Source organism: Psammomys obesus, unplaced genomic scaffold (genome assembly GCF_907164565.1).
Source record: "Psammomys obesus unplaced genomic scaffold, mPsaObe1.curated_primary_1811, whole genome shotgun sequence".
Lineage (NCBI taxonomy): Eukaryota > Metazoa > Chordata > Mammalia > Rodentia > Muridae > Psammomys > Psammomys obesus.
In genome coordinates, this window is record NW_026596120.1 from 2,924,337 (window position 1) to 2,951,556 (window position 27,220).

General features: G+C 39.5%; 1 protein-coding gene and 1 pseudogene across 1 annotated transcript; both read left to right on the top strand.

Annotated features, from left to right (window-relative positions):
- Positions 1–645: 645 nt before the first annotated feature.
- LOC129692977 (40S ribosomal protein SA-like) lies at positions 646–5,098 on the top strand (annotated as a pseudogene).
- Positions 5,099–10,743: 5,645 nt separating this feature from the next.
- On the top strand, positions 10,744–21,987 carry LOC129692978 (phospholipid scramblase 1-like). The gene is made up of 6 exons (XM_055629495.1): positions 10,744–10,800; positions 15,305–15,347; positions 17,769–17,989; positions 19,412–19,573; positions 20,846–21,007; positions 21,931–21,987. Exons 1-6 carry the CDS (start codon positions 10,744–10,746, stop codon positions 21,985–21,987), a joined length of 702 nt encoding a protein of 233 aa, XP_055485470.1.
- The last annotated feature ends 5,233 nt before the right edge of the window (positions 21,988–27,220 follow it).

The window sequence follows — 27,220 nt, forward strand, 5'->3', positions numbered from 1 at the left end:
AAAGAGAGAATGTGCATGGGGTGAGCTTCACCGTCCTTTCCAGCTACATTTTCGAGGTTCTCTCTGTCACTCCAGAGCCAGCTTCGCAAAGGGATTCATAAGCCATACAAGACGTGAGCTCCAAAGAGCCCATCACGGGAAAGCAAAGACCCTGAATGCCAGAGACAGCATACCCATGGCAGGGCGGTGTCCGGTTTCATCCTGGGAATTAGTCTGAGAATCCTGCAAGACTGTTTCAGATTCACTTTCCTTGAAACATGAAGATGCTTCTGAGGGAGTAGGTTGGAGAGTCTCTTCACCCTTGTCTTCATACACAAAACGTTCCACCTCAAGATGGTCGTGGGGGGTGGGTGAAGGCTAAATGCTGCCATATTCAAGGAGAGTCTTAAGAGCTAACAGACACCACATGATCGAATTAATTTTTTTAAAGGCATTGCTCAATGTCTGACTGAGCTCAAGAGTTCTGAAACAGCCAAGAATTTGAATCTCCAAATAGTTTTCCACAACTGGCTGGTGACAGATTCCAAGGTGGGGACAGGGAGACATGATTGCATAGGAGGTCTTGGCAAGCTCCAGGGAAAGAGTCTGGGTTCAGGTAGGCTCCGGAGCTTCTCAGTCAGACTGCTCAAACTCCGGAACACAGTCATGGGTTGTGTGTACAGCAAGAGTGAGGGGTACAGGAAAGAAAAGAAACTCCCGGCCAGAGAAACCGAAGCAGCAAGTGGAGCCTTCAAAGACAAGTTCAAAGATGGCAGGTCTGTCGCCCCAACCCATTGCCACCTGGCTAAAAATGCCACTGTGCGTCGTGCTTCCTTTCCCACTCAAGTGTTCAAATTCGCTACACCTGCCCAGGTGAGACGCCCATACCCTTCCATCAGCTTCAAAACGTGGGCACCCTCATAGGCGACACTGGGACAGTCATGACGGCTCATCGAGAAGGGGACGCCTCCAAAGAGCAGCTAATCTGAGGGTGTGCTACTCAAGTCAAGTCACTCAGCCCAGAGCAGTGTCACCACACCGAGACCCACAGGGACAATTGTGCTCCGTCCCCAAATCTGGCTGGCACCATGTAAGAGGGCCTGCCTATCGTTAGAAATGGAAATGCCATGTGTGAGAATTATGAGGTTTCTGAGGGTTTTTTTTTTTGGGGGGGGGGAGATATGGGAGGATCAACAGAAGAAGAACTAATGTCACTGTCCTCCTGGTACTAAGGAACGATCTGGTCTGAAGTTCCTATTTCTGAGTCAACATAGCCCGGTTCCAAGACATATTTGAACCAGGGATGGAGTAAGATGCTTTATAGGCCTTCTCTTTTAATAGTCACCCTAAGATTGGGTTTGGTCTCCAGCACCAAAAAAAAAAAAAAAAAAAAAAAGCCACAGAAATATGGCTGTGAATGCCACACTGAGTGTGACTTTAGTACCTGGGACTTCAAAGCCCAAACCCTAGTGACACATTTCCTCCAACAAAGCCACACCCACTCCAACACCTACTCCAACTCACACCTCCTAATAGAGCAATTCCCTATGGATGTATGGGGGCCTGTTTTAATCAAACCACCACAGCAAATAACGCTCTCACCAAACTGAACAAAGATGACTCATGCGCTCATAGTCACTGGAAAAATAAACCTCTCAACCTACCCACTTTCCTGGAAGTTTATTAATCTCTCTCTTTAAGATAATCATTGTACTGTTTGTGTTAGAGACAATGTTTGTTCATGTCTCTCTTTAAGGAACTTTATTTATTGTTTGTGTTGGAGGCAAGCCTTGAACTCAGATTCCTCTGGCTTCAGCAGCTCAGGTGCCAGGACTGTCTTTTATGCCTAAGACTCAATCTCTTGAATTTCAGTTCACTCTTCTGTCCACATTAATTTTACTCTGAGAAACAAAACTTTTTCTATGCATTTGCAAAAACAATTGTAATATGAAAATATAATTTTGCTAGTTAACTGAAGTAAGCTCTTAGATTTTTCTGTCACTTGATATAGTCCTACAGAAATTGCACATGCATAATGCACACATACATCTTTATATGTTGTGTGTGTGTGTAAATGCTAACCTTTTGTTGTGGTATAATTGTGAAATACTTTTCATAGGCGCATGTGTTTGACCACTTGGTACCAGGCAGGTAGGACTGTTTGGGAAGGTTCTGGAACCTCTAAGAGACAGAGCTTTGTTGAAGGAAGTGCATGACTTTGAAATATTATAGCCTGGACCCTCCTTCTAGTCCCCATCTCTCTCTCCACTTCCTGTGTGCTGATGAAATGTCAACACTTGGCTCTCTCACTGCCAGATTGGCCTCTTGCTCTTGCTCTTCCTTCCATGTTGAGTTGGATCCCCTCTGGAATTCTAAGCCAAAATAAACACTTTCTCCCCTAAGTTTCTTTTGGTTACGGTATTTTATCAAGGATGACTGTGGTGATATTCCTAGACAATTGTAAAGTTCCCTCTGGGGAAGCAGCGGAGGGGAGAGCTGTTAACAACTTCATTGTGTTCAAATTTCTACTGTCTCAGCTGGAAAGAGGTGCCAACCAGAATCTATACATCGAAAATCTCCTTCCCATAATAAAATCCCTATAATTTTTTCTGTGTTTCAAAAATCCTGCCTTGATATAATTTGTGAAGTCAACCTTGCCTGCCTCCTGCACAGTTCCTTCTCCTCTTCCCCACCTATTGTGAAGGGACACAGAGATTAAATGGCCCAGCAAGAAAGGGGACTTGTGATTTCTGATGGAATGGTTTTGACAAAGATCTCCACAAATGATAAATATATAAGAGGTGTTATGGTTTTCTTTCCTAGAACTTCACTGTTAGAAAGGAGCATGGGCTAATCAAATTATGATATGAGATTTTGTGTAATTATGAGTCTTTTTATTGTTTTTTGTTTGTTTTGTTTTGCTTTATATTATATTTCGAGACAGGGTTTCTCTGTGTAACTTTGGCTGTCCTGGATTCACTTTGTAGATCAGGCTGGCCTTGAACTCGAAGAGATCTGTCTACCTCTGTCTCCTGGAGTGCTGGGATTACAGCCACCATGCCTGGCTGTAATTATGATTCTTATGCAAATTATATAGCATGAATTTGTTAACATGGCTTTGCTCATGCTCTTTTTAGGGTTCTTTTTTATTTTTAGCAAAATATAAATCTTTTTATCTTTCTTCTGTATCCTTTTGGCATTTTTAAAATTATAAGAACAGAGAAGCAATTGTCTGGTTACGTTTAGTTAATTCAGCCAGAGCACTGCCCAGTCATTTCTCCAAGTATGTGATGCTATGTCTTGGAATAGATCCATTAAACTAGTCAGAGTCCTCTCGACAGAAAGAGCAACAGGAGATACATAGCTAGAGATATGAGGTTGGGCTGGTGAGATGGTTCAGCATTTGGGTTGCATGGCGCCAAAACTGATGACCTAGGTTTGGTCACTAGGGCACACAGGCTAACAGGAGAGAAACGATTATGAAAACCTGTCCTCCGAAATACACATGTGCTCCTTTGTAAGTGTACGTGTTCATACATGCACACATACACATGTGTACACCAAGCAAATGCATGCATGCACGTATGCATGCACAGACACTACACTAAAAATAAGTAAATGCAAATTTTTAAAGATATATAAAGTAATAAATTGTCTTTACACAAAGTCTGAGACTCAAAGTCAATTATAAAGTAGAAATCAAAACCATCCTATTTTGTAGTTCAATCCGAGAATCAGGGAAACCAGTGAAAGAGATGCTAGTTTGGGCCTAAAGGCTTGAAAGCCAAAACTGTTAAGAGCAGAAGAACACTAGGGTTCTAACCCAAAGAAGCAGCAGAGATTTCTCTTCTTCGCAATTTACACTCTTGAAAGAGTAGAGAGAGCCTACCGGCATAAGACGGGGAAATCTAGTTATTCAGTCCACAGATTCAAATGCTAAACTAGGTTCAAAATACCTTCTAGACACACCCAGACTTAAGTTTGGTTTGAGAATGCTATGGCCAGTTTTAAGTTGACACATAAAATTAACCGCCATAGATGTACTCACTGTCAACCAGGAAGTCACATATCTCCTTGTAACTCTACCTAATTTTTAAAAAGTTATTTTTTTAAATCTCTTTGACACAATCTAGAATCACCTGAAAATAGAGCCTTAAGGAGTTAAATCTATTCTGTGTCAAGTTTACAAAGGGCTAATTGTGCTAGCAAGATTGTGTCAACTTGCTTTTCCCTGCTGCCAGGGGACAGGTCCATACAGCCTTGTTTTTGGTTCCCGGCATAACTTAACAGAAAACTTACACAGTGTCCGGAGCCCTTAATGTCCTGAAGATGAAGGAAGATGATGTCCTCAAATTCCTCGCCGCAGGAACCCACTTAGGTTGTACCAACCTTGACATTCAGATGGAGCAATACATCTACTAAAGGAAGAGTGATGGTATCTACATCAGAAACCTGAAGAGGACCTGGGAGAAGCTATTACTTGCAGCTCAGGCTATTGTTGCCATTGAGAACCATGCTGATGTCAGCGTCATCTCCTCCAGGAACATCGGCCGGAGAGCTAAGCTGAAGTTTGCCACTGCCACTGGAGCCACTCCAATTGATGGCTGCTCTACACCTGGGACCTTCACTAACCAGATCCAAGTAGCCTTCAGGGAGTCATGGCTTCTAGTGGTGGCAGATCCCAGGGCTGACTACCAGGCCCTCATGGAGGCCTCTTACATCAACCTGGCTACCATTGCTCAGTGCAACACAGATTCCCCCCTGCACTATGTGGACATGGCCATCCCGTGCAGCAACAAGTGAGGTCTGATGTGGTGGATGCTGGCCCAGGAAGTACTGGGCATGTGTGGCACTATCTCCAGTGAGCACTCATGGGAGGTTATGCCTGATAATTACTTCTACAGAAACCCAGAGGAGATTGAGAAGGAGGACCAGGCTGCTGCTGAGACGGCCGTGAACAAAGGAGGCATTCCAGGGTGAATGGACTGTGCCAGCTCCTGAGTTCACTGTTGCTCAGCCCAAGGAGGCAGACTGGTCTGAGGGTATGCAGGTTCCCGCTGTACCCATCCAGCAGTTCCCTACTGAAGACTGGAGTGCCCAGCCAGCCACTGAGGACTAGAATGACTAGAGTGCCCAGCCAACCACTGAAGACTGGTCAGCAGTTCCCACAGTGCAGGCCACTGAGCAAGTTGGAGCCACCACTGAGTGGTCCTGAGCTCCTCTGCAGACGACTGAGCGAAGGGAAAAAGGTAGAAGGAAAATAAAGCTCCTAAAAGCTGAAAAAAATAAAAAAGATTGTGTCAACTTGACACAATCAAGAGAAAACCTCCATCGAGGAACCACTTCCATCAAATGACCTGTGAGCATGTCAGAGGGAACATGTATTAATTGCTAATTGATGCAGGTTCTGAAACCGTTGTGGTGGTGGCATCCATTGGCAGGGATGTCTGGGCTATGAAAGGAAGGTAGCTGAGCAAGCCAGAGAAAAACATATCATTAAGCAACATTTGTACACAGTTCCTGCTCTGCTCCTGCCTGAGTTTTTCTGTCTTCTATCAATGATGGGCTGTGCTCAGGGCATATAAGGCAGGTAGACTCTTTCTTCCACAAGTTGTTTCTTATCACGTTGTTTATTGCAGCAACAGAAGGAAAGCCAGAACAGTGAGTACAGAGAACAGAAAGTAGCTATACAAATACAACCGGAAACACACTGATCCTTCTTCCCTTCAAGTGTGGAAAGTCTTCACTGATTCCTACTCTACTTGATATGTGATAACCTATGGCATCCAATAGAAATGCTTCAACACAGTGATATATAATAAATGCATGATTAAAAGCTAAGAGGTTAAGAGAAATACAGAAATCACACACATACACTTAACAAAACAAGGAGGAAGTAATTATAGCTTAATAATATTCCATCATATGGTCATTACTGGTATCTGTATCTTCTACTCTGTGTTCCCATTTCCTCTGAGAAGCAACCTAAAGGTAGGTCAGTTAGCACCAGAACTTATGTCATTTTTATATGATCAAGTCTCTGTGCATAGTGACAGGTTTCATAAAGATCATTTTTTTTCATCTATAACAAGTACTTTAACCATGTGTAGCCACATGCATTTTAATTATATAATATATACAATTGTTATGATTATGTAACATATAGAAAATGTGTGTGTGTATGTGTGTGTGTGTGTGGTGGTGGTGGTGGTGGTGGGTGGTAGTGTTTGTCTCTGCAAATACTAGTGCCGACAGAGTAATGATCAGTGTTAGGCAAGAAGGAAATCCAGTTCAGCACGACTCAGTAGCTGCTGTTGGTTGTAGAATCTGACTCCAGCAAGTTTATTTTAGGCATATTGAAGCACAGCACAATTTTGGAAAAAAAGTTTCCCGATCACAATTAACTCAGTCCGTGTGTTCAACGAAGCTTAAGATATGAAACATTGAAACTTTTCAAAGTACATCTGACCACTTCCATAAAGATGGATTCTATTTACTGAGAATGCTCAAGATGAGGATCTAAGGAGAATGACTAGAGATAAAGGTCTGTGTAGCCTGGACCAGATAGCAAAGAGGTCTCCTAGACTGCTGTAAAGTAAGTGTGACTTCACCCATAAACATTTTTTTAAATTTATTATTTTTTAATTAAATGTTTATTTTTTTATATTAGTTACAGTGTATTTACTTTGTCTCTCAGTTGTAGCCCCCTCCCTCATTCCCTCCCAGTCCCATCCTCCCTCCTTCATCTCCTTCCTACCCCTCTCCAAGTCCACTGATAGGGGAGGTCCTCCTCCCCTTCCTTCTGACCCTAGCTTATCAGGTCAGGTTGCATTGTCTTCCTCTGTGGCCTGGTAAGGCTGCTCCTACCTTGTGGGGGGTAGGGGGAGAGCAAAGAGACAGCTATTGAGTTCATATCAGAAACAGTCCCTGATAAACACGGTTTTCATTAACTGAGAAACAATGCTCAAGATGCCGGTCTAGGGAGGAGAAGTCTGAAATTAACATAATAGCCTAAGAGAGTCAGGGGTGGCCTAGCACCACAGATAAGTACAGGTCCCCAGGCTGCTAACTATAACCATTCATAGGCTTCAGGGAGGAAAATACACCACACATCTTGTTTTGTTAAATAGACAGCCCTGTGAGTTCAGCATTTCTAGTTTCCCTCGTGCTTGCCTGTGAGCACAAGGACCTCTACAGAAGGAGAATGGAAAATGTATCCTGCAGTTGGTTTGCCAGGAGCTATTCTTCCTCATTAACCTGTAGCTTAAGGTTTCAGGGTTAAAAAGTAGGAAGCAGGCAAGCAAGCATGAATAAATGAGCACTGTTTAGAATTCACTCAGTTTTCTTCTGGGGATTTCTATGCAAAAGGGGATGTTTCCTGAGCAGAGAACAGATAAACATTACAAGTGTTTGACGCAGCTGTTTTATTGGACAAATCTGGATACACAGCCATGTCAGACCCTCTCAAATTGGCTGCTTCAGTTGAATAGACAGGATCCTCGCATTCCAGACATAATCAGTCCTATGCACAGGAATTCTATTCTTGCTATCCTGCTGGACCATTCCAGGAGTATAATACCAGTAGCTTGTCTTTGTTACTTTGTGGGTTCTTCTTTTTCCTATCCTTTGTTCCCCTGGTATCACCCTGTGTCGCTAGATAGGAGAAAAAGAAGGAGAGAGAGGAGAGAGAGAGAGACATTTCTGAATCTAATTCCTTTCCTCCTTGAGCACAATTGCTAAGAAACTTCAGCCACCTGAATCAACAACTACCCACGCTGCCCTTTGGGGCTCTAGCATTTATATACCCTCTGAAGAGTTCCCAGAATTTCAAATGTCACACATTGCTGAAACTCTTTCCAGCTGGCAAAACCACACCTCCGCTAGAGCACGAGGCAAATCATAGTCAGCTGCTGCTGACAGGAAAGCAGCCCCTAGCCCCACACCTGGGATTAAAATGAAAACATATCTTTGTAATATTTCTGCTATTTTTTTTTAAACCAAAATTCCAGAATTCTCACTACAAATACCAACGCTGCGAACTGGGTCGACAGCTTCCTTCAGATGTGTAGATTGTGAAGGCTGTAGTGAGTTTTTAGCGTTGCTTCCTGTTGAGGGTCTGAGGTTCATGGCACTTCTTCCTGAATTTCTGCCCCATTGAATGTACTCGCCAGAGGTTCTTAGGAAAATGTGTCACCATCATGGGCTGGACCACAGCTTTCAAAGTCCTTCTGATAAACAACGTGTGGATGATGATCAAGCCCCAAGGCTAGGCTAGATGGGAGAAGACAAGTCCAGACTGGGCCATGCAGTTCTAGTACCAAAATCAGGCCTTCTCTAGAACTTTTTTCAACTATGGTTAGTACAGTGTTTTTCTTTGTTTTGTTTTCCTTCCCTCACTATAGTATCAAAGCTGTTGTTAACTTGTCCCTTCTTGTGTATCATTTCAATTTCTTTTTTTAGAAAGGAATTTGACTGTTCCACATTGTTTAGATACAGTGTCATAAACTCAACCTTCTCCCCAGATTCCCTTCTTGCCTGCCAAGCAAGTGCAAGCCCTTACAAAGGGGCAAACTGTGTCTTGTTGTGTTACTGACAGCTTCCCATTCTTCTTTATATATGTCTTGGCAAGTATGCCAAATTTGACTCCCAAATCAGGGGTTTCACTTTCTTTCCTCTTCCCTCTTTCCTGTTTTTCCCTACAGCATCTCACATCTTCCTGGCAATTCCATCTTCATTTAAGCTCTATCTGTCTAAAATAGATGCCTGTGTTTGAAAACTTTATTTTAGAGACATTTTCTTTCTTCTGGAAGTTAATTGTAAGCTGCTTAAGTGCAAATTAGCTTCTTGATAATTGTTTCTCTTCATTGTACAACAGATACAATTATATTATAGATCATCTATAACTTCATTTACTTAGAAGGAATTGACTATAAAAACTATGTTGATAAGGCATTTATGTATTTTCTGTTTTCTAAGCCCTACTTTTTATGACATGTGGATTTCCTTCATCTGTGTTCTACTTAAACTCACTGCCTATTTTTAATATTAGGTTTCCTGTAGCTATTAGTGATATTATATTATAAAGCCGAAAAACTGCTCTTCTATGAACTATAAAAATACGCATGTGAAACTTTATTGCAGCTATACATATTATTGCATATTTAGAACTATATATATACTATATACATATATAGACCTATATATAACATATAATATATTATATATAATATAAATATAATATATAAATATATAAGATATATAAAGATATTTTTATATAATATAAATATAATATATATAATACTATATATACTACATACATATTTAGAACTATATATAAAATAGTATATATAATATTATAATACTATATATATTATATAGATTATATAGAACTATAAAATATAGTTCTATAGAGAGCCTTATAGAATTCTATATACATATAGAATTCTCTATATAATATATAATGTATATATAATTCTATATACATGTATATATTTGTAAATTTATACATATGCACATATAAAAACATTTATATGTGTATATACTTATATATACATATAATATTTATATAAATATGCATGTATATAGAACTATATTATATAAAGCTCGCTCTATATAAAGCTATATATTATCTGGAATAGAGAATTCTTTCTTTATAAGTGAGCCATTTGGGCACTTGGGCATGGTGGTGGCATTCCTGGCCACTAACCATCACACTCCAGTACCACCCTTCTCATAATTGTGTAAAATAGACAAATGACTCCAGACCTTGACAAATAGCCATAGAGTAGATGACCGTGTCCTGTTCGACACATATAGAAGTTATTGTTCAGGATTCCAAGTTATTCTTTTTGGCAGGATACTTTGGTGCTAGAAATAGTCATTCACATCCTTTGTTTTGGTTTTCCATTAAGGCCCTTTTCCATGAACTCGCCAAAATCTTCAAATAACTAACTCTAGTCATTCGTGATTTCATCTCACATATTTTACATGTCAAGTTTGAATGGTTAGTGTTCTATGTTAACTTTTTCCAGGGAGCCAGGAGCAGCTCCGCCAAAGTCCAATCTGAGGTTTTTGACATGACTTGTGTGTGAAAGGTCGCATAGAGGAGTATGGATGTCTCTTAGGCAACTGCATCATGAAAAATCAGATCATTCTGGTTGGTTTATAACTCACAAAAGATGTATTCCTTACAGCTCTCAGCACAACTTGGAGTCAGCTCAAATGTCAGGAGAGCCTCCTCTTCATAGCAGTTGATTTCTGCTCCTGGGATCTTGGGGAGGGGTCTTGTGTATGTTGTATAGTTCTCTGATAAGCGAGGTTCGTTTATTTCCTGGGGCTTCTGAGTTTCCCTTTTCCCTCTAGATGGGAATGTTTTAGTTTGGGGAAAAGTGCCACGGAGCCAAAAGAGAAATTGTCTGCCACCTCTGTTCACCCTCAAAAATAGTAGATATAAAGTCTCACATACTTCACTGGTACAGCTCTAAAAAATAACAGTCATACTTTAAGGTTCATGGATACGAGAGTTGAAATGTCAACCTAGAGAGAGAGTAATTCCAAAATGATTGGTCATTCCATTTTCCTGTGCAGTAAAAAAAATATTTGGCTCACTCCTGTTTCTGGAACTTCTGGACATCCTGATTCCTCAGAGCCTCAGGCTGGCTGCCCAGTCCTACCCACCACCCACCTACGCAGATGCAGGCTCAGCCTTCTTTATCTTCTGAAGTCACCAGAATCTAAGCAGCCAGGTGGACCTGCTGTGACCCCATGGCTACCGGTAGTACCACCTATGATGTGCCGCCTGGATTGGAATATTTAATTCACGTAAGTTCAAATGAACAAAAAGTTCATAAACAAGACCATGCTTCTAGTTTACTTATGGGTATGTAATCACTGTTCCTTCATAAAAGTTAGAGATAGTAAATATTCATATATGTTTGTGTGTGTGTGTGTGTGTGTGTGTGTGTGTGTGTGTGTGTGTAAGTATTGACAAAGGGTACTTTCGGTGCCACAGGCTGGCCTGGAATTTCTTACTGTTTACCTCAGTATCCCAAGGGTTGAGATTATTACAAAACATCATAAATGAATCACTCTGATTCTTATGGATTTATTTCTAAAGTAAGGTTTGAATGTCTTAGGAAATTGTATTTTCTATTACCTTGGAGGTGATTTATGATAATGGTCAAACACTAGTATATATTTAGAACACATTTCTAGGCTTTGTTATAAACACAATATATAATATAGTCTTCAATTATTTATTATTTGACAGGTTCATTCATGTCTACAATAAAATTCTAGTCACATTAACCCACCTACTTCTCTTCTCTCACACCTGTACCCACAAGTATTTCCCACCACCCAAGGCTTCATCCCATTTTTTTTGTCTTTGTGTGTGTGAATTTGTGTGTGTGTGTGTGTGTGTATGTTTTTGATTATTTGTTTGCTTGTTTGAAATCCACTGAATTTAAAAAAAGGGGGGAGCTATCCTTGGGCATGAGTATTGCACTATCCACAGGAGCATAGGTAAGTTACTGGTGCCTAAATCACTAAAGAAATGACTTCTTTGCCCCCGGCAGCCTTGGGGGCAGGAGCACTGAGCCCTGTGAGCCTCTCTATTGACCCTATGCAGGGGAACACAGCTGCTATGAGTTCATACCTGGATGACAGTATTTCATAGGCCTCTTCTCATCTTCTGGCTCATTCTGCTCCATCTTTTGTGAAGTTCCCTGAGCCTGGGAGTGGGCGATATGGGGATAGGGGGATTCTGGTTAAGACTAAGCACTCAACAACCACTTGTTCTCAGCACGTTGGCCATTAATTCGTCTGCATTAATTCAACACTCACTGCAAAGAGAAGCATCTTTGATCAAGACTGAGGGCGGCACTAGTCTGTGGGTATAAGTGTAAACGTTTTGGAAGCAGTTTCCTGATATGTCTATTTAGTAAAGGACTAGATTCATCTCCAGTGCCTTTGACTTTCCCAACCACAAGACTTTGACCAGGTCCCCGGTTCAAGGCATGAATTTCCTCCTGTCAGGCCTCAGATCAGTCATTTGCCTGCTTAAGAGTTGTGCCACTATTTCAGCAGTAGGGACATCTTGCCTGACAAGTTGGTTTTATATTGTATACAAGGTCTGAAGCTCACAAACTGTTTGAAATCCAGCAGCAGGAAGGAAGTTTTCCTGTTAAATTGAATTCTGCAACCAAAGTGTGTAGGGGCTTCAGCAAGAGACTTACCATCTGCTTCTGGTGGGCAATCAATGGCAAGGGCTGTAACCTGTTTGGGGAGCTTCTGGGATCTTCTTCAATAATTCCTAGGGAGATTATTTGACATTGGTCACTTGGATTTTAATCTCATACTGTATAACTTCTGGGATAAGCATGATCTACTCATGCATGGTATATCCCTTCTACACTTTAAAATTATGAAACTTATAAAGCAGTAAGTTTTGGTGTGCATTCTTCATATAGCCTTAATCTTTGTTTACACTTTCTGTGTTGTTCTCTGTGTTTCTCCCCAATCACTCACTCCTTGCAACTTCCAGTATTCCCTCAGTTTTCAAATCACATGTATGCTACCTTCCTCAGTTTTTGTAAGGCCTTTTCAGCACTCTCAGCCCTTCCATGCCTCTTCTTCCTTTGGGGTTTCTACACACATTACAATTTAAATAAACACATCTAAAGTTTCAAACCCAGCTTGGCACTGTGGCACACGCCTGTAATCCCAGCACTCAGGGAGGCAGAGGCAGGTGGCTCTCTGTGAGTTCGAGGCCAGCCTGGTCTACAATGTGAGTCTAGGACAGCTAAGGCTACACAGAGAAATACTGTCTCAAAAAAAAAAAAAAAACCCAAAAACCCCAAAAATAAATAAATAAAAATTCAAATCTATCTGCATGTGGGAGAGAACATATGGTGTTTGATTTTTCAAAGTTAGAGTTTACTTTAGTCACTATAATATTTTCCAGTTCCATCAATTCACCTCCAAATTTTATTATTTCAAACTTTCTTTACAGATGGATAAATGGATAAAATTCTACTGTGTGTGTATATACTGCATTTTCATGATGCGGTTATCAGTTGATGGACATATAGGCTGGTTCTATTTCTTACCTATTTTGAATAGAGCCGCCATGACCATGTGTGTGCAGGCATCTCTTCAGTAAGCTTTAGAGAGTCCTTGAATATATGTCCATAAGGGACAGAGTTGGGACAAACGCAAGTTTTCTTTCCAATCTTTTGCAGAAGCTTCAGGTTGATTTTCATTGTGTCTGCATTAATTTACAACCCTGATGAGAGTGTGAGTCAGAGAACATAGACCTGGTGCTCTCCAAGTGCATACAGGCTTGGTGAGGAATTTCTAACTAGGACTCCAGTAGCACAGAAAAATAAGACTGGCAATCAAGCAATGGTCTCTCATGAAACTAAATCTTCTTAACACAAACAAACTGTTAAATGAGTGGAGAGGCAGCCCCAGGAACGGAAGAAAGCCTTTGCTACTTACACGTATGATAAATGATTAGTGTCTGGAGTAAAGAAAGAACCCAAAGAACCTAATTTGCAAGAAAACAAAGCACCCAACAGAAAATGAGGCTATGGAATTGAACAGAGAGCTTTCAGAAGGGAGAAATACACTTGGTTAGTAAACACCTTTCAAAGTGTTCACTATCCTTGGATATAAAATGTAGATTAAAAATATTTTTTTTATTCTATCTCACCCTGTGCTGTTATCAAGAAGACAATTGACAACAAAATCTGGCATGGGTGTGGAGAAAGGTAGAATATTTATTCAAAATACATGCTATTTTTTACCAAACCTTTATGATATATAACTATTATAATTATAACCATTTACACACGAAGAATCTATGGTCCATATAGTACACCTTAGTGACTCAGAGTTATAAGCCTATGAAAGCACACCTGCCCTCTTAAAGCTTATACTTGATTCTTTATCCTGTACTCCATTTTTTGTCTCTCATTTTTTAAATTTTTAATTTTTCACAATTTTTTTCACTAAATATCCCAATTGAATACTCCCTCCCTCAACTCCCCCAATCCCACCCTCCCTCCTTTTCTCCCCTATCCACTTTCTCTAGTCCACTGAAAGGGAGAGTTATCCACCATTGCCATCTGCTCATAGCTTGTTAAGTCTCTTCAGGACTGCCTAGATTCTCTTCCTCCGTGGCCTGCTAAGGCTGCATCACCAGAGGCAAGAGATCAAAGAGCAGGCAACCGAGTTCATGACAGAGGCAGCCCCTGCTCTCCTCACTCAGAGATCCATGTGGAGACTGAGCTGCCAATCCACCACATCTGAGCAGGGGGTCTAGGTCCTCTCCTTGCATGGTCCTCGGTTCATCCTGTACTCCTTAATCACAATACTGAACACATGTCTTGGTGTTTTAAATAAACATTTAGTAAATCTTAGAGGTCAGATTCAGTAACTTGTACTGAAAAAATAAATTTATATTCTGTGTGTAGCATGATCTGTTTACTTGCAATTAGTAAAGTTATATTTTTATTCATACTACTTTTAGTATTAGACAAATACAATATCCCAAACGCCAACAGTAAGAGAAAAAATATTCTGGGTTTTGTAGCGCTGCATGTAGTTAAACATAGCACTACTAAGTTGAAACTTGCTTTGTTTTATAAATCAGGTAGGCATGCTAAGAGTCTACAGTTCAGTGTTTTCCCCAAAGAGCATCTGGAGTTCAGCAAATGAACTATCTCTTGAACATGTACTTGTTCTTTTTTCTGAAAAACACCTTGAAACTTTTTTTAAGAGTCAAGGTCATAAGGGGCATGATCACCCAATCCTCTGTGCCCAGCACTAAGGAGGCCAGGTCAGGTGGATGGTAAGAGCAAACTTTCATGGGCTATATAAGAAAGCCCTGTCTCAAAAACAACAACAACAACAAAAAACCTACCACACAAAAGCCAAGAAATCATCAAATGTATAGAAGCCCTCAGTTACTACAAGCAATGACACTGACAATAATTTGCAAACATGTAGAAAACCTCTTTAAATGAATAAAAATGTTTTTCTATTTTATAAAAACTTTCCAGAAAGAAATTTGTGTTCTAATTTTTATAGCTATTTCAGGTCAGGCCCAACTGACCCACATTAGTGGTAAGTTCATTCAGTAGATACGTTTTTAATGAAAAAGCTGGGAAATATGGTGTTATTCATAAGTAAACAAATATGAGAGTTTGTTAATAATAAGTGTTGGCAACAACTTATAAATAATATTAAATAATAAAGATATAAATCCAAATTTGTTTGTGTGAAACATCTGAAATTCTTAATTTTCTTTTCACTGTGACAGATAGACCATGTTCTGGTTCAACAGCAGTTTGAGATTGTGGAAGGTTTGTATTTATTCTACTCATCGTATTTGTAGAAAGATGACAAAAATAAAGGCATATTGAACGCCACACATACAGCATTCTTGATGGTGCAGGATGGCAAACTTGATTGCTTACAATGTCTTTCTTCACAGTCTTTAAACAAGTAGTTTTCTCTGGGTACTTTCATTTTTGAAAATGTGTCTTTTGATAAATATTATGATGGCCAGCTGCCTTCGTCATAAACACTAATTTGAAAAAGAACACCCAGAACTTACCTTTGTGTCTTATCACCTTAATGGATTTCTTAGCTGCTTTCTGCCAAGTTGCAACCAGAGTGAGCCTTGCAAAGAAATGCAGACAGTGGTTCAGGTTGCACAGTGAAAGGTCCCTGGGAATTGGGGTGGAGAATCTCTGTGAAATCACTGTTAGAGCCCTGACCATTGGAATTTAGATTTTATAGGGCTCCTCTGCACTCCCTAGCTCAGCACGGAGCCCTGTTGTATTGAAGATGCTGAGCAGAATATAGGCCAGGTGCCTACAAATGGCTCCTCAGGTCCAGGGTCCACAGGTGTAAAACCAAACTGAATATAACATGATAACTGCTGGGGGAGGGAGACAATGGAAAGACGTGTGAACTATACATCTTGTTTCTATCAGAGCATGATAAAAAAAATTACCTGAAACCTTTTAAATTCATGGTCACCTTAAACAGGTGTTTAAGGTTCTAAACGAACATTCTTTTCCATCAGAAGAAATTAGAAGATGCATCGTACAGCACACTTCTGGACTTTATTAAAATACCTTGTATTGCTTATTTCATTAAATTGCTTCTCATGTACATTATTCAATATTGTAATATCTTTGGATTAGGTTTTTCTAAAATAAGTTTTTCCCTGGAAATAAACCCTTTCTCTTTTTAATATTTTATATTTTGAATGTTTATAAATATTCAATTCCACAGTATATATTACTGTGAATTTTAAGTCCCAAAGTCATGTTATATAGTATATAGCCTTTTATTTATAATTTTTCAATGTGTAAATTTCATCGTATTTGTACAGCAAATACACTCACTGTGAAATATTAATCCACATCTGCTGGCTCTTCATTCCTTGATTTAAAAAATAATAATGTCTTTGAAATTTCCTTATTTTCTTAAATGTGATTATTTTTTATATTATAAATAATAAAAAGATGAATATTATTTATTTTCACCACCTGAGTCTATGACCAGCATTTTTACCTTCATCTTATTGGAAAATAAATAGATGCTACAGATAGAACTATATATTGTTTTCTTTTGTTTGTTTTTGCAAGTCTAGAACTCAAATCTTGTGCACACTAAGCAATTATGCTACCACTCAACTATATCTTTAGACTTGGCATAGATGTTTTCATTTTGCTGGTTTTAATTTTCCAAAGAACTGGAAGGAAACTAGAGGCTGTGTAAGCCTGGTTGATCACACTTTATAGGTAAACAAGTACAGACTAAGCTACGTAATTGAACTGCTATTTGAATTATAGATGCTCTCTAAATAAACACTTTTAAATATCAAAATAGTTTTAAAAATCTGTGCAAAAATATTTTTGGTGGGTATGGATACCATGCCAAATTTTAAGAGACTGCTTCTAAGGCTTCTTCAAGTCTCATTGAAGACTCAAAAATGAGTCCACAGTAATAGGACTGGTAGCACATTTTTTTTTCTATTGGCAAATTTGACTATTAATTGACTATCTCTAAATAAGAGAAAATTGCCATCATCAGCTTACGGTGAGATGACATTTGATTATCTGCATTTGACACCTCTCTGTTTTTGTCAGAAAGGAAACGCCAGTGAGGAGTTCACTTGGGATGCCTGTGGCATATCTTGAGGTAGCACTGCAATAGGACAGTCGAAATTTGATCTGAGTTGCCATGCACTTTTCTCACACTAGCTCCCTATCCAGAACCCACCTCCACTCCTCAAGAGTGCATGGGCTCAGTACAATGTTGTTCATCACCTTCCATTTTCCGTCTCTTGCATTTTTTTACATGTGTGCATGAAGAGTAAGTATCCCTGTGGCACAAATATAGTGCAAAAGAAAATATGGTTTATAAAACAAAACCTCAACCCAACTGGTTTTGTATAGTCATTCACATAATTTTTAAAACATCCCCCATTCTTTAGCCTCTCTATAATGCAGGGAAACTATGCTACAGAAGTGGACGTTTGTCCACGCATCTTTCACCACTCTTTCTTAGTTTGTTAGCCTCTCTTCCTTTTCTTTTGCATTTCCTTCCCTCAGACTGGATTATCTAAATATACCTTCTTTTATCCCCCCTCTCCTTGTACTTCTTGGAATATCACCTAAACCTGGCCTATCTAGATATCACATTATCTTAGGATAGGTTGAAGATGTCAATGCACTGTTGATTATGATTGCCTCCCCTCCCCTCTTTAGCCCTTTTAGGTTTTGAAACTGCTAACAAATACAACATCAAGAACAAATTTGGGGAGAATATTTACTATGCCGTAGAACAGTCTAATTTCCTCACACGCTTTTGCTGTGGGGACTATAGGTATTTCTCCATGAGTATCGTTGATAACTCCGGTCGTGAAGTCATATCTCTGGAGCGACCACTCAGATGTGACTCTTGTTTCTTCCCCTGCTGCCTCCAGAAGGTCTGTGAATACTTACCTGCCTACTTTGCAAGATAGTTTATCAAGAATTTTTGCCATGTTACTGATATTTACAAAATGATCCCTGAGCAATATTTTGGTCCTCATTCAACTTAATAGGAAGAAACATAAATAAGCCTATGCTCTTGGCTAATCTCTCCCTTGTGGTTGAGTAAGAGCTTAAATGACAGTTTCACATATTCAAGGGAAGGCATTTTGGCCAAATCTCTTGTCAGAAATGAACATGGTGGGTATAGCCTAAACTAATGGAGCTGTATGTCTCAGGATGTGTTGGAATATTGTTTCTAGAAATGAATGCATTGACAGAAAAATTACGAGAAGGGTATTTACATATATATTTTTATATTCATTTCATGATTTATCTGATGATTTGGACACTGTACTAAGGGACAAACAAACAAACAACAATCTCCCAAATTTTAAATTCCTTTTTTCTTTTCAATAAACACAGTAAGTTGTGTCCACAGTAAACATTCCCCAGATGGAGATTTCCTCAGCTGAAGTCCAGCTGCCTGTTTCATATCACTTCATGGTCTATTCATTGCAAATGTGTCTTTCGGAGCAGAGACCATGGCTTAGAGACTTTGCTGGGAAGGTCGCCTTTGCCTGAATTTCATTAGCCTAGGACCATGTCTACCTGCATACCACAGTGATTCTGTAAATAATGTCCGTAAAGTGTGTCTCAAACAGAGATACCAGGAAAACAGTTATTTGAGGTTTAAGACCACACTTAACTGTACTTTGAAGGAGTAAATTTATAAAGAATTACTTTGTTTTTCCATGTCCTTCAGGCTAGCTATCATCTTACAGGCATAGCAACACCTGAGGAGAATGTGTTTGATGAGGAAATTGCTGCAATCAAGGACATGGTCATGAAGCTTGATCATCAGAAATAACTCCACATGAGCCTCCTAGTAAATAAATAACAGGGTCATGAATCTAACCCTCAAAGTCCTTTTCTTATACAATATCAGGACTAATAGTTGAAAATTCACCATGGTTAGAGTTCTCTCCATATAGATGAGATACTGTCTATAATCAAGTTTAAGAAAAATGTTTGTAAATAATTTAGACAGTATATATATATATATATATATATATATATATATATATATATATATATCAGTGGGGATATAGCATGCAAGCTGTCAAGAGTTCAATTGATCCCTTCTGTTGTATTAGCTGAGCAAGCTGTTTCAGGTTAATTCACCTTTTTTTTTTTTTTTTTTTTTTTTGGTGCAGTTACCTCCTCCATAAACTAAGAAAAGAAATAGCATTGATCTAATTAAGGGGTGTTGTGGATTGGAGCATTGTCTGTCATTCTTATAAACGAAGCCACAAATATATAACATGATGATAAGCATATTTACCGATGTTTTGTTTTGTTTTGTTTTTTATTTGTAGATAGAAGTCCAAGCTCCTCCTGGTGTGCCAATAGGTTATGTTATTCAGACCTGGCACCCATGTAAGCCAAAGTTTATAGTTCAAAATAAGAAGAAGCAGGCTGTTCTAAAAATTATTGGTCCATGTATGCCGAGCAGTTGTGGAGGAAACGTTGATTTCGAGGTAGCAGATGTGATTGTGGTTATTGGATTTTCTTTTCTTATAAATAGAACATATTTTGCAAGAAACTACACACCCGTAGTGGAGATTTTTGTGCAGATATTTCAAAAGGGAAATGGCATGGTCAAAGAAATATTGTGTGGTCCAATGAAAGGTCAGTGCATATAATGTTAAAGGAGAGCAAGGTGCAGTCATCTTAAAACATTCACAACTTCTGTATTGACTACTCTTCACCATGCTCTGACCAATGCCAGATGAGAAGCGATTTAAGAAAAAAGGGTTTGTTTTGCCTCCTCGTTTCAGGTACAGTGCTCCTCAGGCAGTGCACACTCATGGTACACAGACCTACACATACCTGTATACAAAGAAAAATAAGTGAATCTTTTCTTTTTTTAAGAAAAAAGTTAGTACAGGCCTAGTGCCTACTGTCCCATCATGCTTCACTGCAATCTCCTTGTTATTCTTATATTGAATTAGTTCAATGGGAAACATGTTTCTATGTTTTACTTTTGGAGAACTTCTTTTTAAAGCTAAGGGAATGTTTGTTATTTAACTCACTGATCATAAATCTGATTTAAAACTTATGCTTATATTTCCACAGAAGGGGCAAAAATACTCTAAAGCTGATGAGGGTTATCCCTTCCTGAGAGGCTTTTGGGACTCTGTCTCCATCCTTATGAATTCTTATCTCCAGGCTCACTCTGTCACATTGCTTGCTGCTCTTCCTAACCATGCAGCTCTTCATTCCTCTCTTAGAGTCCAGTTACATGTACAAAAAACCTGGCCTCCATTAACCTATAGATCTAGTCACAGACATGGCCAGTACTAGAAAATACAGGTGATGCAGGCACAAGCGATCTTATAAAGCATGTATGTGTAATATTCTGAGTACGTATATGACTATTTAATACCTACCATAAGACTTTATATACTGGTATGTGTAAAAATAAATCCAGTACATTAGAAGTCATCTAGGTGTGTGCAAAGCTATTTCTATTTTCAGAAACATTAACAGAACTTAAGCTGACCTACAACTAACAAGTGAAAGGAAACAAATGAAGACACTGGGAAAACATTGTGAAGTTTCCATGCGTGATGCCCAATGCTCTCATTTTGCGCAACAACCTTTCTAATGTTTGGTCACACGAGGGCACAATTTGAATAGAGTATTTGTCTCCTGTTATTCAAATCATGAAAGCAGTTTTACTATTAGTTTTCAGGAACTTTTCAAGCCCTTACCCTGGTTCACTGATATTTTTTTTTTTTCCAATTCAGATCAAATCTCTTGATGAAAGCATAGCGGTTGGCAGGATTTCAAAGCACTGGTCTGGAGTTCTGAAGGAATTCCTGACAGATGTGGACAATTTTGGAGTGCAGTTCCCTTCAGACCTGGACGTACGGATAAAGGCCGTGACGCTCGGAGCCTGCTTCCTCATCGTAAGTCTGTCCCCAACGGATTCTTCTCTCAGGTGGAGTCTCCAGAATGATCTGGAAAGAACTTGGAAATCTCTACACTCAAGATGAAGAGTGAACACAGTCACACTTACTGTATACATGTGTGAAACTCTCAAATGAAAAATACAAAAAGAAAACTAAACAAGGAAAGAATACACTTTTACTTCCCAGGCTTTATGAAGGAGGCGACACTTAGCTCAATCTCTGAGATTCTCTCAGGTCCTTCTTATACTTTGGATCCGCACAGAGACATGGTTCCTATTCAAAGAATCCATGGAATCCAAGAAATGCAAAGATATAAAGCACACGTGTTGTCTTTATTTTGTAATGTGTTTTGGCAATTTTGGAATACATGATGTAGTGGTAGACTGCCAGTTATTGTGCCGTGTGTGAATTGCTAGGGATTATCCTTCATTCATAAACCTTTAGAGCATTTTATACAACTCTTCTTCCCCCAACCCAACCTTCACCCTCAGGCTCAGGTGCTGTAATTCTATTCCCTTTGATTCCAATGATGAGTTTAACATTTTTACACTCCATGTGTGAGATTGTGCTGTACTGTATTTTTCCCCCCTCTGGTTTATTTCAAATAACATAGTGTCTTCCAGTTTAATCCATTTTGTTGTTTACGAAAAAGTTTCATTCTTAGGAATGTATAGTATCTTATTTGTAGTATATATACATACTCCGTTTTCCTTTGCTTGGTTCATATTTAGGTTATTCTTTGGTGTCTTGTTTGTCTTTCTTTTGCTTTGAGAAAGACTCTCACTATGAAGATCAGTGTGGCTTCAAATTCAAAACTTTACTGCTTCCCACTCTTGAGTCCCCTGAGTTTTCTTAATTTGAAGAGTAGCCTTAGTTTTATTACTGAAAATTAAATTTATCATTATTTTTTTCTTCTCTAGGATTTTATGTTTTTTGAAACTGGTCAAGGCAAGAAACCAAAACTACAATTATTTTAATGAATCAATGAACATCCTCAGAAAATGTGAAGGTGGACCATTGAGTAAGACTAGAAGGAAACACTATGGTTTCTTTCATTGAAATCACATGTATCTATCCTTGAATTAAACTAGGATTTGCATAACTTCGCTGTTGGGTGATTGGCTTTTCCAGTTATTACAGTTTATTTCCTAGCTCAACAACTTATAGATGCTTTTTATATATTATGGCAAATATTTGCTTTTTCAAGGAAAATTAACATAAGAATTTGAAACTTTCCTATCTCAGTCCTGCCATGAAAAAAATCACTTCACATCAGAATGGTCCTGTACCTGACTCTGTATCTTCCAAGTTCTACAGTGATCCTTGTGCCTCAGTTTACTTAATTGCCAGTAGTGAAATTTTCAATTAGTAATAGCATCAACATTTAAGGTCTATGTAAGGACTGTGAGGATCTAATGTATGCCCCGGAACATGAGCAATTTCCCAAATGGAAAGCATAGTAGAAAATGAGAAAAAGGTTTCATTGGGAAGAGCAGTGATGTCAAAAGACAGGAAGATGGCTGAGGACAATGCAGAAAACCTTGGATGGAGGAGATTCCTATTCTGTGGTTTTGCTTTTGCACCCAATTCACTCTGGATCCTGGGGCAGACACTGATTCTCCTGTCAGGGATGAGAGCGCTTCCTGTGCGGCTACGCTGACCTTCCTCCCTTACACTCAGCACCTGAGATTGTGAAGGCTTTGGAGGTGGGGAGGAGAAAAATCCAGAACAGGCTGAAAGTCAGTACACAACACTAGGCTTGAAAAGGATGCTTGGGTTAAGAGATGCAGGCGGGGCTGGATTCTGATCCTTAGGCAACCAGCCCCAGTGTTCTGACTGGCCACCCTCTGCCACACAGTTAAGTTCATCACCTACCTTCCATGTGTCTATAGTAAAAAGGTTCTCCAGTGACATCTCATAAACTTACCTACATTGGAGGCCAGTCTCTTGCGTGTATCCCGCTTGTGCTCTGTTAACACAGTAGTGTTCTCTTACCTCAATAATCAAGAAAACCATTGTATTCAAGATGGGTGCAGGCATACGTGCAGAAAATATAAGGATGAGATTCAAGGTCTGTCTTAGTTATTGCTCTATTGCTATGAAGAGAAACCATGGCCAAGGCAACTTAAAAAAGAAAACATTTAATTGGGTGCTTGCTTATAGTTAGAGGATGAGTCCATGACCATCATGGCAAAGATCATGGTGGCGGGAAGCCACAGTGCTGGAGCAGTATCGGGGAGCTCACATCTGATTGACGAGCAGGAGACAGAGAAAGACTGTCTTACTCACCTGATGACATACTTCTTCAAACAAGGCTACCTTCTCTTAACAAATCTATACCTCCCAATCCTTTCTAAATAGTCCACCAACTGTGAAACAAACATTCAAATATATGGGCTTATGAAGGCCATACTCATTCAAAGTCCAGCACAAAGTCTTACTGAAAACATTCACATAACAACCAGTGAATAGTCAGGATTTAAAATGCCCAGGGGATAGCTGTGAAACTGAGATAAGTTGCTATACAGAAGAAACGGGAAGGCAGAATCTCTATCAGGAGTCTGCACTGTGGTTTGAAGGCCATCATTGCAGATAAGTATGGCGAGTGTTGGACTAGACATAGCACTCTGCTGGCTACATTATGAAGGTCAGGCTATCTACAGAGAGCTATCCAGGGTTTTGTGGAGAATGGACTAGAACATGGTGGCCATGTGCCTCCCACTTCAAAAAGAGAAAACGAGACATTTGCAAAGAAGTTATGTGTTCTCTGAAGAAAACTGGGTTGAACCAAGGGTCTTGTTTTCCAGAGTGGCTTCCTGTAGCCCAGACTGATTTTAAGCTCCCTACATAGTCAAAGACGACCTTAAACTTCGGATTCACCTACATCTTTCTCCAGCTTCCAGGATCCTAGGCATGTGCTACCATGCCCTGCTTTATTCAGAGGTGGAAATTGATTCCAGGGCTGTTTGCTAGTGGGTAAGCGTGGGACCAATTGAGCTACATCTCCAACCCTCTTTCTTGACTGTTGTTAAGACTACGGGAGCTCTTTCTGTAGAATTTCCCAGCCCCACATAACAATTCCACAGGCCTTTAACTACACTGCTACACAAAATGCATTCATGTTCACTCCCCACTTCTCAGCAAAGTGAACACTCAAGCATTCTTAGGCATCACTCTCACAAAGGCCTAAGCATTACCTTCACCCTGTTTCACTCATGTACTGGACTCCCTTTCTGGAAGATTCTGTATCAGAGAGCCCAGTACTAATGTTCACTAAAGAGTTAACTTCAGACTCAGCACTTTCATTAGTTTGGTAGGAACCAGTGTGTCTATCTCAGCTAAGAATGTCTCTGTGACATGCTCAATAGTGCACAGTGAACTGAACTTTCCTGTACTACTCAAAGGTGAATGTGTGGCACACACACTGAAATCTATCTTTGTTGTTGTTGTTGTTGTTGGTGTTGCTATTTTATTTTTATATTAATCACAGGTTATTTACTTTGTATCCCAGCCGTAGCCCCCTCCATCATTCCCTCCCAATCCCATCCTCCTTCTCTTATCTCCTCCCTGCCCCTTTCACTGCTAGGGGAGGTCCTCCTCCCCTTCCATCTGACCCTAGTTTATCAGGTATCTCCAAGATTGGCTGCCATGTCCTCCTCTGTGGCCTGGCAAGACTGTTTCTCCCTTGGGAGAGGGGGGTAAAGGAGCCAGTCTTGAGTTCATGTCAGAGACAGTCCCTGTTCCCCTTACTAGGGAATCTAGTTGGTTACTGAGTTACCATGGGCTACATCCGAGCAGGGGTTCTAGGTTATCCATGTATGGTCCTTGGTTGGAGAAACAGTCTCATGAAAGGCCCCTGTGCCCAGATATATTTGGTCCTTTTGGAGCTCCCGTCTTCTCCAGATCATACTAACTCCCCCTTCTTTTATATGATTCCCTGCAGTATATCAAGGCAGAAATCTATTTTTCAAACTGGCAACGTGAACTGATGCAGCCTGAAAATATAGGTTCTCAAAATAGCCAGGCCCATTTACACAAGAATATGAAATTAACAGTTGCTTAAGTTAAATGCAATTTAAAAACCCTTTTAAAACATGTATACATTATTTGGAATAAATTATTTATTCATCAATATTTTGCTGTAGGACAAAATCCAGCTCCTCCATCTTTTCATTTTTATATAAAGGCACACTTTGTCTTTTTAATGTGTCTGTGCATGTGTGTGTATGCTTGCATGTTTCAGGACAGGCAGGGGTAGATACACACATGCTGTGGTGCATACATAGAGGGCAATTCTTCCCTTCCCTGGTGTGTTGGAGGGATCCAACTTAGGTGATCAGGCACACAGAACAAAAACACTTTTACCCGATGAACTGTGCCATGCACCCAAGGCACAACGTTTCATAAATGCATTCTAGAATCTTGCTCATTCTGGGATTTCGGTTGAATGACTTCACATGAGACACACAGACCATAGTATAAGGGTCAGACAGAATTCATCACACCGTGGCACAAGGCGCTGTTGAGGATGAGAGATTCAATGAACAAAGAGACCTTTGTAAATTCCATGAGAGTGAAAAACAGCCAGAGAGCATGGACGGAGCCCACTTACATTTTAGACAGGCTTTATGCTATTCCAAACTGATCTAAAATGCATAATTTTCCTGAGGAGTGGTTTTCTGTCTGGGTGATTTAGAGGCCGATTTAGGATAAAAAACAAAAAGAAAAGAAACCCCTCCCCTTCTTTCAGAGATGGTCTCATGTAGTGTAGACTAGCCTTAAACTATGCAGTGAGAATGACCTTGAAGTCCTGATATTTTGTTCCCCACCTCCTGAGTGTTTTCACCAAGGAATGAGAACACGATGCCTGGCATGAGAACCCAAATGAGAAACTCAAAGACTGTCTATAATGGAAGAGTATTTGCTATATAAAGAGCAGTTGTGATTTTTTTTTTTCAATCAGAAGGCTACATTTTCTATTTGCCAGAAGTTTCAGCCACATGAGAATTTCATAAATAGAAAAAAAGGGGTCTCGGGTGACACAGATTATTAACTCACAACAACAAGTCTTCCCAAGGGATTTGCGTGAGCTGAGCTCACGGACTCATGTTCCATCTATGATGCTAGACCTAAATTCTCAAGCAACAGCGACCAATTCCTGTTTGCTTTATCAACTGTCATGTGTGCGTATATGTGTACACATATATAATTTGACACATATGCAAAGTTATTAATATTTATTGTGTAATTTAAATATAAGGCTTATCCAACATACATTCATGTAACACTCTTCTACAAGTGAGATATAAAATGATTTTTAAAATAATCTACTTGGCAAATATTGAAATTTTTAGTTTCCAAAGCTTTAAATTAATCCATATGGTATCTATGTATGATAAATCATCATTCTGGGAGGGAAATCTTCTTGGCTAGCTGCCTTCATTCCTCATTTCTATTCTATCACACCCTTCCCCCCCCCCGGGAAATCACACACATAAATAACTAAATAGATGAAAAAAAAGTTTTATAGTAGGTAAATGCCTGCTTTCCAAGACTAAGTACCTAAGTTCAGATCCCTAGAACCCACCTAAATTGCCAGGTGTGCTTGCTCAGGCCTGTTACTCTAGAGGAGTAGACCTACACAGGGACATTTGAAGACAGCTTGATCCCTGGTGTTCATAGGCCAGCTAGCCTAGATGAACCGATTAGCTTCAATTTCAGATAAAGACCATCTTTCAAAAAAAAAAAATAGTGACTGAAGAATGATACCATATGTTGACTGACTGTTTCCCCTCATGCATGTTCATAAACATGTACACTGACATCCATATGTACATATTCCACAATAATTCCAGCTGTCACACCCATTACCCCCACACACACGCTGATAGAAACCTTTCTCATGCTTTCATGTATCCTTTCTCTTGCTCCCACACACTGTTCTACGTTCATACAAAGACATTTCCTGAGACTTTTTGGTAACTTTTCTTCTTAACAAACTGTAATTACATGGTATATAACTCATGGCATATTGAGTTTTTAATAAGATTCATTTGCACAGTAGTAGCATATAATTTAAGACAGAGGGAAGGTAATCAGAACACTAATAGTTCTGTTCTGTGAGTGAGTTTTTCTCACCTGAAGTTTTATAAGTTACCTTGTAAACAAGAAATGAAAGATTTATTGGGGGCTGGAGAGATGGCTCAGAGG

What these genes read in the sequence shown, in the direction of transcription:
- LOC129692978 (XM_055629495.1), top strand. Translation starts at nt 10,744, where the DNA reads ATGGCTACCGGTAGTACCACCTATGATGTGCCGCCTGGATTGGAATAT. An exon ending in GATTGGAATATTTAATTCAC is followed by an intron (nt 10,801 to 15,304) that starts GTAAGTTCAAAT and finishes TCACTGTGACAG; the next exon opens with ATAGACCATGTTCTGGTTCA. An exon ending in TCCCCTGCTGCCTCCAGAAG is followed by an intron (nt 17,990 to 19,411) that starts GTCTGTGAATAC and finishes TTTTATTTGTAG; the next exon opens with ATAGAAGTCCAAGCTCCTCC.